This window comes from Anser brachyrhynchus (assembly GCF_964034855.1).
Source record: "Anser brachyrhynchus genome assembly, chromosome: 1".
In the NCBI taxonomy this organism is placed as follows: domain Eukaryota; kingdom Metazoa; phylum Chordata; class Aves; order Anseriformes; family Anatidae; genus Anser; species Anser brachyrhynchus.
The window spans coordinates 193,481,945-193,500,313 of NC_137694.1; the positions used below are offsets into that span (position 1 = coordinate 193,481,945).

General features: G+C 40.2%; 1 protein-coding gene across 9 annotated transcripts in view; it reads left to right on the top strand.

Annotated features, from left to right (window-relative positions):
• Positions 1 to 4,633: 4,633 nt before the first annotated feature.
• The window catches only part of PSPC1 (paraspeckle component 1), a 65,005-nt gene continuing 51,269 nt past the window's right edge, over positions 4,634 to 18,369 (top strand). For all 9 annotated transcript variants that reach the window (XR_013951053.1, XR_013951054.1, XR_013951055.1 and 6 more), the window contains exons 1-5: positions 4,634 to 5,159; positions 7,003 to 7,304; positions 9,772 to 9,867; positions 12,802 to 12,998; positions 18,148 to 18,232. Coding sequence is in view for 2 of the 9 variants with exons in the window: in XM_080591540.1 (XP_080447666.1) it covers positions 4,773 to 5,159; positions 7,003 to 7,304; positions 9,772 to 9,867; positions 12,802 to 12,998; positions 18,148 to 18,232 (1,067 nt within the window). In the remaining 7 variants the exon portion in view is untranslated. The remainder of the gene's footprint in view (positions 5,160 to 7,002; positions 7,305 to 9,771; positions 9,868 to 12,801; positions 12,999 to 18,147; positions 18,233 to 18,369) is intronic.

Genomic DNA, 18,369 nt, shown 5'->3' on the forward strand with positions numbered 1-18,369 from the left:
CAACATGTGTTCATGAGGGGAAAGTCCTGTTTAACGAAATCAATTTCCTTTTATGAAAAGGTTATCCAACTGGTTGACCAAGAAAAGATAGTTGATGTAAACTTTTTGGATTTCAGCAAAGTTTTCAATACTGTTTCTCACAGTACCCTTCAGGACGAAATGTCCATCATAGAGCTAGACAAGTACTTAATGTGATGGGTGAACACTTGGCTCAGGGTCAGGCTCAAAGGGTTATAGTAAATTGGGTTACATCAGGCTGGCAGCCAGTGGGGTACTGCAGAACTCTATTTTAGGCCTGGTTCTCTTTAATGGTTTCATAAATCACAGAATCATAGAATGGCTGAGGTTGGAAAAGACCTCTGAAGATCATCTAGTCCAACTTCCTTGCCAAGCAGGATCACCTAGAGCACATTGCACAGGGTGGCATTAAGGCGAGTTTTGAATCTCTCCAGAGAAGGAGACTCTACAGCCTCTCTGGGCAACCTGTTCCAGTGCTCTGTCACCCTCACTGTAAAGAAATGCCCTGTCATATTCAGATGGAACTTCCTGTGCTTCAGTTTGTGCCCGTTGCCTCTCATCCCGTTGCCGGGCACAACTGAAAAGAGACCGGCTCCATTCTCTTGACACCCTCCCTTCAGATGTTTATATACATTGATGAGATCAAATGACTTGGATGCAGGACTTGAAGGTACACTAAGTAAGTTTGTGGATGACACTAAATTGAGAGGAGCTGTTGACACCCTCAGAGGTAGAGAGGCCTTGCAGAGAGATCTCGACAAATTAGAGGGCTGGGCAGTCACCAACAATGTGAAGTTTAACAGGAGCAAGAGCCAGATTCTGCACCTGGAACAGGGCAACCCTGTCTATATGTACAGACTGAAGGATGAGAGGCTGGAGAGCAGCCCCACGGCAAGGGATTTGGGGGTTCTGGTTGATGGCAAGTTGAATCTGAGTCAGCAGTGTGTCCTGGCAGCCAGGATGGCCAATGTGGAGCACATCAAGCACAGCACGGCCAGCCGGTCGAGGGAAGGGATTGTCCCTCTCTGCTCCGTGCTGGTGTGGCCTCACCTTGAGTACTGCAGGCAGTTTTGGGCACCACAGTATAAGAAGGACATAAAACTATTAGAGAGCATCCAAAGGAGGGCTACAAAATGGTGAAGGGTCTGGAGGCCAAGACAGGGCCAGTTCTCGTCAATGTTTTTATCAGTGACCTTGACACGAGTTGAGTGCACACTAAGTAAATTTGTGGATGTTACTAAATTAGGAGGAGCCATCGATTCCCTGGAGGTCAGAGACATGTTACAGATAGATTTTTATAGATTAGAGTACTGGAAAATCACCAACCATATGAAATTTAACAAGAACAAACTTTGGATTCCACACCGGATAGTATAATCCTGGATGTACATGTATACTGCAGGACAAGTGGCTGGAGTGCAGCCCTTCCGGGGAGGACATGGGGGTTTGTTTGATGGCAAGCTCAGTGTGAGTCAGCAAAGGGCTAACCATATTGCTGGACTGCACTAAGCACAGCACAGCTGACCAGTTAAAATAAGTGTTTGTCCCACTATACTTAGCATTGTTGCAGCCTCACCTCAAGTACTGTATGCAGCTTTGGGCTCCACTATATAAGAAGGATATAAAAATAATGGGCGTGTCCAAAGGAGGGCAACAAAGATGGTGAAAGGTCCAGAGGTAATACATATGAGGAGTGGCTGAGGTCCCTTGGTTTGTTCAGCCCAGAGCAGAGCAGGCTGAGGGGAGGCCTCATGGCGGCCTGCAGCTCCCTCACGAGGGGAGCGGAGGGGCAGGCGCTGAGCTCTGCTCTCTGGGGACAGCGACAGGACCCGAGGGAACGGCATGGAGCTGGGACAGGGGAGGGTCAGGCTGGGGGTTAGGGAAAGGTTCTGCACCCAGAGGGTGGTCAGGCACTGGGACAGTCTGCCCAGGGCAGTGAACATGGCACTGAGCCTGCTGGAGTTCAAGAAGCATTTAGACAATGCTCTCAGACAAAATAGTTTGGGTTTTGGGTGCTCCTGCCTGGAGCCCGGAGTTGGACTCACTGATCCTAATGAGTCCATTCCAACTCAGGATATTCTGTGATTCTATGATTTTATGATTCTAGGAAGTATAAGTAAATAAACCTGTGAGTCCAGAAATGTATTGAGTAGTAAGCTACTACTAATCATGTGATCCAGGGCAATTGCCTCTGTTGAGACGCTGACTTAACCATTAATGCAGCTGTCACCACTGAGGTGTTGTTATCACAGCAATCACTTTGAAATTGCTTCAGGGTTAAGTACATGTAGTTTGGGTTTTTATTTGCAGGTCAAGTTGTATGCCTCTGAGTTTCATCAGGACCCTCACATTTGGTAGGGAAAAAATGCCAGGATATAGGAAATGAAAAGCTAGAACAGTTGCTTCTGACCGAGTCTCATATGGCACAAGGCTGGATGGTCTGTATCTTGGAAATACATTCAAGTCTCTTGTTAGTGTTAAAACTTTAGCATACACCAAAGAGATAAAATGAAAAGTACTGGTGATTTTCACAATTCTACTTCTGTTTTCTGCTACTGAAATGTTCTTGTCATCAAGGGAATAGCAATTGTACTACAAACAGTAGTGCTATATGCAGACTATTGTATTTCAGTTAAAAAATTAAATACAGAACCATTCACAAAATCATAATCCAAAGCTTCAGAAAAGGGAGCCTAGTAGATGTAAGGGCAGTGTATTACTAATACAAGAAGTCATAAACTTTTTATGGTCTTAAATAAATTCCATGCCAAAAACAACTTTGTTAGTACAAAATCAGGTCTGTTCTGTCCTTTTGAATGTCAAGTTGAATAAACTTAGGCTTACAAAAAAAAATCTGAAGACTTACAGAGGGAAAACAAACTACCATGTAATCATAACTATTACTCCTCCATTCCTCTGAAATGACCTTCATGTAGTTCATCTGTATTCAACGTATTAAATATAATAATACCAAATTTACAGAGAGCAGCTGGAAGAGTTTGGCAGAACTCACATTTTACAAGCTGTACCTAGTAAGTCATAAAAATGTTAACAAATGTTTATAACAGAAGGAAAACATTGGAACAAGAACTTCTAAGGATCCATTTTGTCACTTTCAAAATGTTTTTGGTTAAGTAGTGTCAGTGCCAAGGTGTAGCATTAATCTTGCCACAAAGACTCTAGAGCATTAGGTACGGGATGAACTACTCAGGGTTGTCTTGATGAATGAGCAAATTGTTAAATGATACAGTGTAACAGAAAGTAAAGAGATGACTAAACATAGCAGAAATCATCTTTTTGTACGTCACACTAAAGCATTTGACTGTAGGGCATGTGCAAATAGCTCCTCATCAATAAAGTCTAAAAACAACACGAATATATGTTATAGTTGTACTGTGACTAACAAAAGCAGGCTATGGATGCCTGAGCATATTAAATCCATGCATATATTGAAGATATATTTATCATTTTCTTGTTTCTGGAACTTGGAATGTTTTTGAGCTATTTCAGTGGACTATGATTTACTATTGAGAGCTACTATTGATGTAGCTAGGGAAAGGTAAGAATAGCATGAAACTTATAAACATGCCTTGTTCCTCCTATTGATTTTTTTATAGTGGAATCATGGTTGTGTATTTAAATGGTTGAAGCCTGTATTACTGAAGTGATTGATAAAACTCTGTCTGAAAATCATGGCAATTTTATTATACAGTGTTGGCAATAACAAGTAACTACTACATTATCTCCTTTTTCCTATCTACTGAGCTTTCACTTTCTACAATGCAGTCACATCATTTCTAACATATGTTCCACTCCCTTTACACACTTACCAGTTTTTAAAATATATTTTGTTTTGCTATGAGTAGTTCCCTATTTCGACTCAGCATTTTTATTGAACGTTAAATATACTACAAACCATACCTCTTCGGATCCCATATTGATACTCTTCCCTCGTGTTCCTACACTGCTCAACTTCCTGCCTTTGCTGGGAGTAGATACCCTCCTCCTGTCTGTAGTTTCTGATTTTCAGAGCTTTAAATCTGGGTTCATTTCAATGCTCTGTACCCAAGATTCTGCTTCAGAAACAGGTGGGCTGAGAAAGTGATTCCTGCTGTTTAGAAACTAATGTTTTGTTTTGTCTTTTTTTTTTTTTTCTCCCAGATTTCTGGTACATGCTTAGAGGTACCTCAAATGGAAAAACAGATAGAATATTCCCCATCTAACATGGAAATCCCTCAGTAATGGATTCGTGCCTCTCTGCGATACCATGCAGCAGTTGAATTCCTGGTTGAAGCACACAGATCAAACTGAACAACTAGCAAACCAGACACATGAGCATCTGAAGAACAAGCGGGTGGGGAAAAACATAGCCCTGTACTATAGCCCTGTACTACAGCCCTAACTACAAGGAGTGCCCCAGCAACACAACGTGTGACTTCACACCTCTGAGAAGCAAGCCACCACCACCTTTCCAACACAAACCCTTCCCTGTGCCCCCTGCACACCCCCCCCTCCCGCCCCGCCGCGGCGGCCATTACAGCCGCCCCCCACTCCTCGCCGTGCCCCACGGCGCATGCGCGGCCCCCGCCGGGCGCGCGGCGGCGAGGGGCGGGGCTCCCCTCAGGGACGCTGCAACTCGCCGAGGGCGGCCGCGGCGCCATTTTGAATCGGCTGCGGGTGGGAGGCGGCGGAGGTGGAGGCAGGCTCGGCGTCCCCCGAGAATCAACCAGCGAGAAGGGAGCGAGGCCCCGAAGATGGCCGCGAATCGCAACTTAAAGCAAGTGAGGATCGAGAACAGCTCGCCGGCTGCGCCGCTGGGCATGGTGGGGGGCGGCGGCGGCGGCGGCCTGAAGGGCTTGCGAGGCCTGGAAGCGGAGAGTGAGGCGGCGGCTGCGGCTGCCGCCATGGCGCTGGTGCCGGGTAAAGAGGCTGGAGACGAAGAGCAGGAGGTCGGCTTCACCATCGACATCAAGAGCTTCCTCAAGCCGGGCGAGAAGAGCTACACGCAGCGCTGCCGGCTGTTCGTGGGCAACCTGCCGACCGATATCACCGAGGAGGATTTCAAGCGGCTCTTCGAGCGCTACGGGGAGCCCAGCGAGGTCTTCATCAACCGGGACCGCGGCTTCGGCTTCATCCGCCTGGTGAGGGTTGGCGTGAGCCCCTGCGGGTTGCTTCCTGACCCAGCCTTTGCAGCCGGGACACCCCCAGCCCCCTGCTCCCCGCTCTCCCCTCACCGCTGGAAGAAGGCAGCAGCTGCCCCCCCGCTGTGTTTTTTCCTTTGCTGCTCCTGCTGTTCCCTCGGCTTCCTCGGATTTCCACTCCCGTTCCCTCTTTGCCTCAATCCATCCAAGCCAGAGGCCTGCGTTGTGAGCAGCCTCCCCTGCCCCTTGCCTTCGGGTTTCCAGGGCACCGCTGGGAGCCCCTGCTGCTTTTGGGGCTGCTCTCAGGGTTTTTCCACCAGTTTACAGTTTAGGTGCTGCTATGGGTGCTCCTGCAGCCTGTAACTCTTCAGTGACAGGAAGACATGGTTGTGAGATCTACATTATTCATGTAATATTTGTAGAGATTTTATTTATTTAATTGGGAGCATTTAGCATACTTCAGAACTGGAAATGTTACCTCTTTGTGTCGAAACAAATTTCAATCTGTGCAGCTCACTATGAGTGTAGGTTTGGCCTATGAAAACACGGTTAATTTTAAAGACTGGACTAGTTTGTTTTGAAATACTACTACTTGCGCATCTTGAACGCTAAGAACACAATTTCAAAAATTGCAAAGAATCGGGAACGTTGTTTGTCTGAATTGTGTCCAGATAAGGCTAGATTTTAGGGTTCATACAATTTAATCAGTATTATCTCAACCATGCAGAAAAAGCATCATCCTAAAAGCTTGTCATCCTGCATTTAAAATTTTCAATTTAATGTGTAGCATTAGTTTTAATGACTGCCATGTTTAGAAGGCTCTGTTTCATCTAGTTCTGAGAAAAGAACTATAAAGTTTTTAACCACTTAAAGTGTTTAGGGTGAACCTGGTTACGATTTTTTTGTATATTTTACTGGTTAGGATTTTGTATCTTTTTGGTTTTCAAAGATAAGTGCAAAGATAAGTAGCATTTTGCTATATGCTTTTGACCACGACAAAATCTCCCAACCTGAAATATTTTTCTGGAGGAAGTGTGATAGATTTGCATATATTACTCAGTTTTGTATGTAAGGTAGATTAGATATAGTATTTATCTGAATGTCCGTTTTCTGTTATATTTAGGGAATATACTATTTTCTAACATTTTATGTAGTTGGTTGAACTGGAAAAATGCCTATGATCTGAAGAGTTCTTTAAATACAAGGGTTTGCAGGTATAACATCTGGTAAGAATTTCTGAAATGAGAAAAAAGCAGCTATTGAGACAGATTTTTCTTGTGGATATTGGTGCAGAAAGGCCATAAATGTGAGAGGAATGAATACATGAGCAAAGAAGGTAATTTCATTTCTTGATGAACTTTGAATCCATTTAGAGTTCATCCAACAAGAGTAATGAGCATGTGTGATATTTTTCATTCAAATAATATTTTCATTTATTAAAAAAGAAAATAAAACATTTTAGATTCTTTAGTATAACTTCTGAAAATATTGTTAACTAATATATGAATATAAATACTTCAGTAGGTATATGTGAAAAACCGTAAAGTTTTCAATTCTACTGAAAGCCTTTACCAAAGCAGCATCTAAGTCCTCTAATGTGCAACAAAAATTTACATCCAAGTCATGTTTTAGAATAAACCACAGGGAATGAAAAATGCATGTTCTTTCATTCCGTGGTTAGGAACTTTTGGGTGAAAAAGAATGCTGAATGACCCTAATGCAAATGTGCTCAAATTAAGGGAAGAAAAACTGCTACTTTTCTGGGGGAAAAATAAACAATGCAAAAGCACTGTCTGTTGTCTTTGCAAATAAAATATATAAAATATTTTATATCTTGAAAAAGGAATCTAGGACACTGGCTGAAATAGCAAAGGCAGAACTTGACGGTACAATTTTGAAGAGCAGACCACTTCGAATTCGATTTGCTACACATGGAGCTGCCCTAACAGTCAAGAATCTTTCACCTGTGGTTTCTAATGAGCTGCTGGAACAAGCTTTCTCTCAATTTGGGCCAGTGGAAAGAGCTGTTGTTGTAGTAGATGATCGTGGCAGAGCTACAGGAAAAGGTTTCGTAGAGTTTGCAGCAAAACCTCCAGCACGGAAAGCTCTAGAAAGATGCAGTGATGGGGCATTCTTGCTAACAACGTAAGTTCACAGGTTTTTGTTTGAATTTGTGTTGAGTATGTATTTCTAATGTGAAAAAAAAACATTCATGGGAATTTCATAGTTCTTATTTCAATTGATGAAAGTTATGAGGTGAGAAATTCAAGTGATTTACATGAATACTCGAAAATACACTGGCTTTTTTTTTAGTGTGGAGAACCACATTTTTCTGCTGACTACTTACAAGTCTTTCAATTACTGTATTGGAGTCCAATAGCAATGTTTTGTTTTTCCCTCCTTGTTTAGTAGGGCTTTTCCTAATAAGGCTTTATTTTCATTGATTGAACTCTTTCTGATCCCAGTAACAATATGACAAAATATTCTTTTGTTTCTTGGCAAGTTAATACAGTACATTACTGACGTTTCTGTAAACTCAGGAAAATGTTTTTGTGTTTATTTCTATCAACAACTTTTATTTGTGGCTTGTTAAGCCATAAGTAATTCTTTTTTTTTTTTAAATAATTTTTGAACAAGTTGATGTCAGTTTCTGGAAGTCTTTGAAGAGCAAGCAAGCTTGCAGATTGCATCACTTCTCTCTAACATCTCTTATTTCTGTACTTGATGAGGAGAGTTGTTAACGGCTGTACTTTCACACGTTAACTTGTGACATTTTCAAATGTTTTCTTAGAGACAGTGTGAAATGATAGATATTTAGGAATGCATTTCTTTCCCCCTCTTATCGTTTGAGAAAGTAAGGCTGTGATTCTACAGCATTGAAGCTCGCTGTCATCAAATCAGGGAACATGTAGTTCTGTTTCTCTTCCTGCACTGACTGTGCTGTTGATCTCTTTAACTGCTTGAGAACTGTTTTTGATGCTTACATAAGCCATTTGTGCTTGCTGAATCAACATAAAATATTCAGTTGTTTTTGTTAAGTTCATTTTTGACCATCTCAAAAAGTGAAGAGATTGCAGGTGGGGAAAAAAGTTTGAAACTCCTCTTTCTGGTGATAATCTCATAAATCTTGTCACTTAACTGAATCCTGATTATCCGACCAAGTAGATGCATAGTAAATTCAGTCTCAGGAAGTCTCTGTTGTCAATAGGCACCAGCAATTGATTCCTTCTTGTTCTTGTCTGGATTTTCTTGGCATTAGTATTTGGGTGGAAGCATGGTGAGCCAAACCAGGCAACTAATCTAGTTCAGTGAATGCTATAGAGTTACATGAGTACTATTCTGGGTGTGAGAGATGTGGCAGGGAAAAGAAGCTAGGATACAAGGGAGGGTAGTCTTGTTTTAGTAGCTGCTGGATAGTTTTGTTTGATGGACGTGATCATCTAACCATGGCCTGCGTGAGTAAAAAGTACTTGATCTTTGTCTTGCTTAAGTGGCTGACATGTTCCTTAATGCACAGTTGCAATCATAATTAGTATGAATCTGCTGCCATGCAATTTTTTTAATGTTTTGCTTCAGAATCAGAAATTTCACGTTTTAGGTGAGATTCCTTTGCCTGATTAGAATTTTTTTTTCAAATCGTGGGCCAAATGCATCAAAACGAGGCATTTGAAGCATGAATGTAGAGATTTAAAATTGTTCTTTTAAATCATCAGCTTGTTACCCCCACAGATCATTTGCATTTAAATACCAGAACAGCCAGCAATTGTCATGCAGATAATCTTAGGAAAAATAGTTACTAAGTTGTGCTCTGTGATTAGACTTTTTTTTATTTGCCTCAATACCCAAAGGTTTCTTTTCCAGCTGTCCATGTTGTTAAAATACACTTTTTTTTCTCCATGAAAAGATCCATACATTAAAGTGTGGAACAAAATGTTAAGAGCTGGCATTCTGAAAATAGCAGCTTTGTAGCTCTTTTGTTACAATTTTAAGATCTTGTTTGGGTATTTCCAAAACTGGTACAGAGTTTTTTTTAATACAGTTCAGGATTATATTCTGCTATCCTTGCATTAGCTAACACTTGCTTTTGATTACTTGCTCTGATACTGAGAAGTCAAAGAATGAGCTTTAAATAATTTATGCAGAAGTCATTTTCTAATCATCATTGGAAAAATAATGACTAATTACCAAGCTTTTTTAATTGCAGAGTAACTTTCAAAACTAAGTCTTTATATTCTGTGGAAGTATGAATAGGGTGAGTGCTCTGATTTGGGTTTGGTCCTTTCCAAATATAATCATGGTCACCACATTGCCTTTCTGATGAAAATGTTTTTGAGATTTTAAAAATCTTTAAATATTCCTGTACTTCACAACAAACAGGACTACATAATGTAAATTGTATTTTATAGGTAGAATAGCTAGTTTTGGGTGCAGAACCAATAATCACTTTCAAAGATAAATTTCCAACAAATCTTGGTTTTAAAAATTATTATTTAAGAAGGATTTGCAAAACTTAGGACTTCAAGATAACATGCTATTTTTTCTAGAGAGCATCTTCAAGATCTTGAACAGTTTCTTTTACGGTTTTAATTATTGAACTGAAATTCTCTTCCAGAACGCCTCGACCTGTTGTTGTAGAACCAATGGAGCAATTTGATGATGAAGATGGGCTTCCAGAGAAGCTAATGCAAAAAACACAACAATATCACAAGTAAGTTGCGTTAAATCAATTTTTTAAAATAAAGTTAAAGTTGCTTTGTTAGCTTAGTAAATATACACTATTTTTTATTTCAAGTTTGTGTAATTGGAAGGAATATTTTGTATGCTTATTTTACACAGCCAAGAGCAAAGCCAGACATTAGGTCAGGTAACTTCTTCCCACAAAAAGGTGCCGTGTCATTTTGTATTCAGAATTAGAATAGTTCAGTTGGAAGGGAGCTGCAAGGATCATCACATTCAACCACCTGAGCTGTTCAGGGCTAACCAAAAGTTAAAGCAGATCATTGAGGGCATTGTCCTAATGCCTCTTGAACACCGACAGACACGGGGCATTAACCATCTCTCTATGAAGCCTGTTCTAGTGTCTGACCACCCTCACGGTGCAGAAATTTTTCCTAGTGCCCAGTCTGAACCTCTCGTGACACAGCCTTGTGCTGTTCCTGTGCGTCCTGCAATTGAATCCCAGGGAGCAGAGACCAGCATATTCCTCTGTACCTCCTTGCTCAGGGAGCGGTGAGGCCACCTCTTGGCTTCTCTTTTCCAGACTGGACAACCCAAGCGTCCTCAGCCTCCCCTCACGGGACATGCCTTCCTGCCCTTTTACCAGCTTTGTTGCCCTCCTCTGTATGCTTTCAAGTACCTTAACATCCTTTTAATGTTGTGGGGCCCAAAATTACAGACAGTGTTCAACGTGGGGCCACACCAATGCTCAATATAGCAGGAGAATCACCTCTTTCGACTGTCTGGTTATGCTCTGTGTAATGCACCCCAAAATGTGGTTTGCCCAGGGCACACTGCTAGCTCATGCTGAACCTGCTGTCGATCAGCACCCCCAGATCCCTTTCTGCTGAGCTGCCCTCCAGCCTCTTCTCCCAGTCTGTGCCTGTGTCTGGCATTACTTTGTCCCAGGTGCAGCACCCGGCGTTTTCCTTTGTTGAGCTTCGTGCTGTTGCTGATTGCTCAATGCTCCAATTAGAATTGCTAGAATCATAAAATCATAGAGGTTGGAAAAGACCTTCAAGATTATCTGGTCCAACCATCACCCTGCTAATAATGTCACCCACTAAACCATGTCCCTAAGCACCATGTCCAGCCTTTCCTTGAACGCCCCCAGGGACGGTGACTCCACCACCTCCCTGGGCAGCCTGTCCCAATGCCTGACTGCTCTTTCTGAGAAGAAATGTCTCCTCATTTCCAACTGAAACCCCCCCCGGTGCAATTAGAGGCCATTCCCTCTAGTCCTATCACTAGTTACCTGTGAGAAGAGACTGACCGCCAGCTCCCCACACCTTCCTTTCAGGTAGTTGCAGAGAGCAATGAGGTCTCCCCTGAGCCTCCTCTTCTCCAGACTAAACAACCCGAGTTCCCTCAGCCGCTCCTCACAGGACTTGTGTTCCAGGCCCTTCTCTGGACACGCTGTAGCACCTCGATGTCCTTCTTGTAGTGAGGGGCCCAAAATTGAACACAGCACTCGAGGTACGGCCTCACCATAGCAGAATACAGAGGGACGATCGCCTCCCTGGTCCTGCTGGCTACACTATTCCTGATACAAGCCAGGATCCCTCTGCGATGTCCTACATTCCCTAAATAGAGTCAGCAGCACCTCCCTGTTTAGTGTCAGCAGCAAACTTGTTGAGGATGCATTCCACTCCTGCATCCAGATCATTGATAAGTGTTGAACAGAACTGGCCCTAGAACTGAGCCCTGGGGAACACCACTAGTGACACCAGCCAGGTACAGCCCCATTGACTACAACCCTTTGAGCTCTACCATTCAGGCAGTTTGTCACCCGGTGTAGTGTGCGCCTGTTGGGCAGTTGGACTCTGCAGTCTTTGTAGGTCTCTTCCAGCTGAACTGTTCTTTGACACAAAACAGTGTGACATTTAGGATTGGATAGGACCTTTCTAAGTTCTCCTAATTATAGTGAAATTGAGACTTGAATCATTAGTTTAACTTTCTGTGGTTTTATTAAAGTCGATGGTTTCCTGGTCTCCACAGAAACCAATTGGAGGTTATTGATAGTCAGTGTATATTCTTTTGTGGACTCTCTCTAGAGAAGCTGTGGATGCCCCATCCCTGGAGGTGTTTAGGGCCAGGTTGGATGGGGCCCTGGGCAACCTGGGTGGCATCCCTGCCCATGGCAGAGGGGTTGGAACTAGGTGGTCTTCAAGATCCCTTCCAAACCACTCTGATTCTGTGACTTGGGGTGTGATCTGATTCTGCAGAGATTTGTACACCCACAGACATTATGTCCTCTGATTAGCCCCTTAACTTTGTAAAGTCAGTGGGATGTAAATCTTGGCAGCTTCTACGGTTCAGATAAAATTTTGAGCATAAAAGAAAGTCTTGAGCACAAGGTGAAAGAAGAGTTACATAATCTCATTAAAGAATAATTGTTGATTTTGAGATGTGATTACCATTTAAAAACCATGTTGCTTGAAACTGAAACACTTACTCTGTTAAGCAGGTAAACCTGCAGAATAACACTTAAAATATAGCAGTGTTACAGTGTTCACTGCTAGAATGTAAGATAAAACCTTGGCTCCGTTATTTAAAGATTCTTACTGATACTCTGAGCTGTTCAGTAAGCTGTTGTATGTACTTAATTGCTTGTATGAATTGACCGCTTTAGAAAGCTGAACAGCTAATCTAGTGTAACAGCTTAATATTTTATACCATTATAAATATGAATTTTTATCTTAAAATTAGATAAATTGAACAGATTTTTATTTGGAAAATTTCTCTGCTCAGGTTACTTATATTACCTTAACAGCTAAATTAAGCGTTGTCAAACTGGTTTACGTCATAATAACCTGATTTAAAGTCAGGTCTACACTTGAAGTGATTGTTCAGAAATTCTTTGGCTGTTACAGCTGTTGATCGAAATGTGTCCTTCTGTACATTTTAACTGCAAAATTTTTATTAGGGAAAGAGAACAGCCTCCGCGTTTTGCTCAACCTGGAACATTTGAGTTTGAGTATGCTTCACGTTGGAAGGCTCTTGATGAGATGGAAAAGCAACAGCGTGAACAGGTTGACAGGAACATTAGAGAAGCCAAAGAGAAACTAGAGGCAGAGATGGAAGCAGCTAGACATGAGCATCAGCTAATGCTGATGAGGCAAGGTAAAAACCAGCTAATCTACTAGTATTAAATTTTTTTTTTCCTCAGATTTTCTTTCTGTAGCATATTGAGCTATATGTTAAATGCAGAGATTTTTGCTAGACACTATTGAATTAAATGCATTGAACTGAGAAAAAGGAAGTAGTTTTTCCCCTTACACATGCTTCTTGATGACTGGCAGTGATGGATTAAGAAACTGTGAAAAGGGAGATTGCCTAGGTCTGTGTCTTCACTTAAGTTTGTCTAATGTAAGTAGTTCGTGTAAAGAGAATGAGTGGTAGCTTCACATTCATTGGTAAAATTATTTTCTGCTTTTGATGTTGCTTATGGTACAAGAGAGGAGGACTAAGCACTGTTTGTGGGCCCTGTGCAGGAAAAAATTCAAATGATACCTCCTATTTATTTGGACTGTCTTGTGACAGATACAGATCAGACTCTGATACAACTTGAAATATTCCAATAGCTAATTTTATATTCTTTTTCTTTTGAAACCCAACTGAGAAGTCTGTATGTATGATCCTATAGGTAATAACTGAATAAGTGACATTTGTTGTTATTTGCAGTCATTCTTGCAACCATTCTTACAATCATTCTTGAAATCCTGAAATCATGTGTCCCTCTTCTGTAATTGTGTGGGCATGTTCTCTCCCTGCTCTTGCAGGAAAGAAGTTGTTTTCAAGCCCTACTTTGAGAATGAAGTTGGGTGGAGCTTGTGCTCGAGCGGAGAGGGCAGTAGTAGGGCAAGTACCTGGTACTTTCTGCTTGTTAGTCTTCTTCCCAAAACGCTTTTTTCCCAAAATGCTGTAGACATGCAGTTACTACTTTTTGTGTTGCTTTCCAGCTGAGGTCTGTTGAACACCATTTGATTTTAGTTCACTGTATGTGACTCCCATTACAAGACTTCTGAGTCCTGATTTTTGATTTTGCAAAGACTTTAGATTTTGAAATCAGTTTCTCAAGGTTCTTTGCACGAATGCAACGCTGAAATATTTTAACTTGTTAAAAAAATAAAATTTTAAATGAAGGGAGATCATGGCTACCTAAAAAGATTCTTATCCTTAGCCTTAAGTCGTGACTGTTCAATAACTAGCTTGAAAGTCTGAATGGGCTTGGTCATTTTAAAGGTATTTGAAGTTCTTGAGATTCTAAGTAGTAACATTTCAAAATTTAAACCCAGGTAACTCATGCAAACTTTCTGTTGCAATTATTTGGCGTTACCTATAGCTTTACTCTTAAGGGTTTTTTTGTTGATAGTGCAGCATCCCTCCGCGAGAATGGTTCATCTTATTTTTTTCCTGCTGACTTGAATGACATTGAAAATACCTGCATGAGGTGGATTAGGATATTCACTAGATTAGTGGCATTAAAACCACCTTCATTCTTTGTTTGTCTGGTTACATTGAATATAAACTCATAGTCTCTTAAAATCAACTTTAAAACATTATCTTAACTGGAAAAGAGTTTAAAGAAGCATATTGCATTTTCTTATTTAGTATTCCACTATTCAAGTTCTGCTACAAATGGAAATTGTCATTAGAAAAAGTTCACCTAGCCTGTTTTTTCTATACCAATGTGCTAGTATTTAATGAGAATGCATGTTTATATAAGAACTTGAACTGAAATACGGAGCATAATAAAATCAAAACCAGTTTTGAAATGCCAAATAGTTGTCGTACCACCTGAAATTGTCATATTCTAGGTGAGGAATGTTAATGTGATATAACAACAATGCATGTAATACACAGTACCCCCCCCAATCCTTTTTTTTAACCAAGCCTGCATTAATTAGATACATTTTTTTAATTTTGTGTGTGACTATTTGATACTGGTAAAGATGATTCAGTGCTGAGATTCAGTTTAGATATGTTTATCTTTGGCTTCACTAATTGTGAGTTGGCAGTGCTAATTCCAGTTCTAGAATTGTTACTCATAACTTATTTTCAGAATTTACCTGCTGCCTGTACTTGAGGGCAAGGTTAGGGATATCTTTCTTAAATTATCATGCCTGAATCATGTTCTAACTGAGATCTAAGACAGTGGCTTGTTACTAATATAGGTCTTAATGGTAAAAATCGGGAGAAAAGAGTTTGGTATGTTTCATGGATACTAGGGTTTCTTTTAGAGACAATGAAGGGGAAAAAAAAGTTTTAATTTTTTGAATAGCTATTAAGATCCACTTTTATATGGAAAAGGAAAAGAATTACTCCTCCTGCTAAAGAGCTACTAGAATATGAATGGTTTTGATGCTAATATTCCAGTGAGGAAACGTGTTTTTTGTTACAGTGGGAAGAGGTTTTTTCCATCCTCCTTGATTAGCAGAGTGATTCTGCTTCATACTAAACAACTTGGAATTCTACTAAGATACTTAGATTTCTGCTTATTGACGTACAGGTATATGACTTGCCAAGCTCTAGTGGTTAGTAAATATTACTTCTGTTTCTTTTTCTCTTACCAGCTTCGGGGTGTATGAAAATCAGCTAGTTTTTCCTGTATTTTTACATTAGCTGCCTCTAAAACTTGCTGGTCTGAACCGTCTCTGGGAGTAGATGGTTCAGACCGTACCAAGAATATTTATTAGCGATGAGCTAATTTTAAGAAAGATGCAGTGAGACTTGAGGCATCAAAATCTAGAATTAATGTTTTTGTTCTGATTTCGAAGTGTATTGAAACAGTTATTCTGAAATGTGGACTGTAAAGCTGCAGTATAGTAATTGTCAGGCGCTAAAAGGATGAGAAGGATGAGCTTACTACAGTCCATATACTCCTGCAGATGAAGGGAAAAAAGTTTTATAAAAATTGCTTTATCAAAACTATTAGGACTTGCACTAGAACATACTGGCATAAACACTTGGGTTTTCATGGTGTGGTATTAACACTGGAGAAGGAGACTTCATTCTTTTGATATGTGTAATTTTTCACTTTTAAGTGTCATGTTTTGACAGACTGAGTCAGAAGTGGTTTGTAAAGCAGAGTACGTGTTTCCATGTGTAAGTAAGTTGGCATGATGTTTCTGATCTACATATTGCTGGTATGCTTCAGGCTTTTGTAAATATGACAATGGTGGTTAAGTAGTTTATCAAAATAATGGAAATCTTGACTAAACGTAACATGAAACTTCATTCTTTGGCTATATGGAAATTAGACATTTGCTTTCAATTTTTAGAATCTGAAAAATTAGCTAAAACAACCTAATCTGTTTGGATTTGTTATTTTTGCTTGCAGGATTAATTCCTCAGGTGAAAGTACACTTTAACCTTCAGTCCTGTGCTCTGCAGGAAGTTGAATATTGAAGACCTTGCTTTCTTCTTTTCTTTTTATTTTTTTTTTTGTAGCACAAGAAGGTACTGAAGCTAATAGTCATGCTTTCTGGCTCTTCTATCACAGCTATCTGCTTTAGTGTAGGTTTATTTCTGTTCAGGGAAAGGGCCCGTCCCCAACATATGTCAGTTCAGAATTACCAGCATTGCAGATCTTCTAATATGAGCGGCTCTGTGCACAGCCTGAACATCCAGATCTGTATTTTCATTTGGCTAGTAAAGCTTTGTGCCAAGATTCTGCTGTGGACAAATGGTACTGAATCCAATTATCCTGCTTGAGCTTTAAAGTACAAACAATTTTGGTGAGGGCAGTAGTCATAATTATGCCTTGAAAAAAATTTAGAGACTGGGAAAACTAGGACTATACAATTTAAAGGGAATGAAATAATAAATTCATATCAATTAGTGATAGAAGGCAAAAAATCCTGTTTCAGTATATTAATGTTATAAAAAAAAAGGGGGGGGAGTACTACATAAATAGGAAAGAAAGTAAAGACAACTTAGAGGAAAATACCTTTTCCCACAGTGGGCAGTGTTGAATGCAGGACAGGTGGATTCTTGATCTGAGTTAAATCCTGAAACAGTCTAAAAATTAACTAAAAAAAAAAAAGTTGAGTTGTATTCTGAAACAATTTGAAGGTTATTCTTAAAAGTTAGTGGCACTCCTTGAGTATAACATTGGCCAAGTCTGCTGTGGCATGTGCTGTTGAAGACGCAGTCCTCAGGCTTTGTCTTATGAGTGAATCTTCATTCTCTGTTGATTTTGCAGAAGAAATGGGAGAAAAGCAAGCCTGCAAAATCTGCTTGAGAGGAAGGACTTCTGTTGTCAATAAGGATATTATCTAGTAAAAATCTGGTAATCTTCTTTGTTAAAAGAAAACAGATACGTAATAGTTTGGTAAAATGTAGTGATGTGAAAGATTAAGTTGTAATATATGCTGCTGCAAGTTTGAAAGTGATTTGCATAGCTAATAAAGGTAATTAATGTAGTGAAGAAACACATAGAAATACGTGGAGTATTCAAACTAAAGCGTTAAAAGCGTATAATAGGTGGTAGGGTGGAATTTTCCTCATGGTGTCCGTAAATAAGATGTGGCCAATGTTGTATGAAGATAGAAAAAGCAAACAACTGCTTTTCTTGTAATGAGTGGTAGAGTTAATATTCATTGAAGAATGTATGAATTTCCAGGGAGAAATCAGTAACAGGACTGGTCAGAAGCAAACACAGCTAAAGCAATTACCTTTCGCTGGGGCTTGCTTTTAAGAGCGTACAGCTATTCTCTCCAGTGGTGTTAAAGATCAGGCATTTGTAAGTCAGTATAAGCACAGTCATGTGATTAATCTCTATAAAGACTCAGATCCCATGCACCTGACATACATTTCACTTTTTTTTGATGTGCCATGCAGTTGTTTGCAATAGATAGTGGAGAGTATGTACTGTATTTGTTTTCTTGCTAGTGTGACTTCAGCAGTGCACAGCATTGGGAAAATTGATGCCTTACCAAAGATACAAAACCAGGACATCTTCTAACTGATCTTTTTTTTTTCCCTACTGTTCTCTTTGTTTGAGGGCTTCAAATTTCTGATTCCATAATCTGCTTTGGAAGCATTCCCAGTTGTCTACCTTTCCATGGTTCTGTGAGACTTGGATCTGGTGTGTTTTTTCATATGCCAAACTTAGTTTTATGGGAAGGAACCGGTTAAATGCACTGAGAAATTTCTTTTGTTTTAAAATTGAACACGAGAATGACAATCTGATGGCAGTAGCATTTTTTGAGTTTCCATATTGTAGATTGAGAGCTTTCATCTTTATTACATTTTTTAATCCTGTTAGATCTCATGCGACGCCAAGAAGAATTGAGGCGTTTGGAAGAACTTCGGAATCAAGAACTTCAAAAACGCAAGCAGATACAGTTGAGGTATTCTGTCTTGTCCTGTGTGAAGTTTTGGCAGTAATTTAAAGGACACGGCTGTTGTCAGCCTGCATGAATTTAGATAACTGTAGTGTGTAGAACTTTTAATACCAAATACAAACACTTCCGCTGTTTAAAAGCGT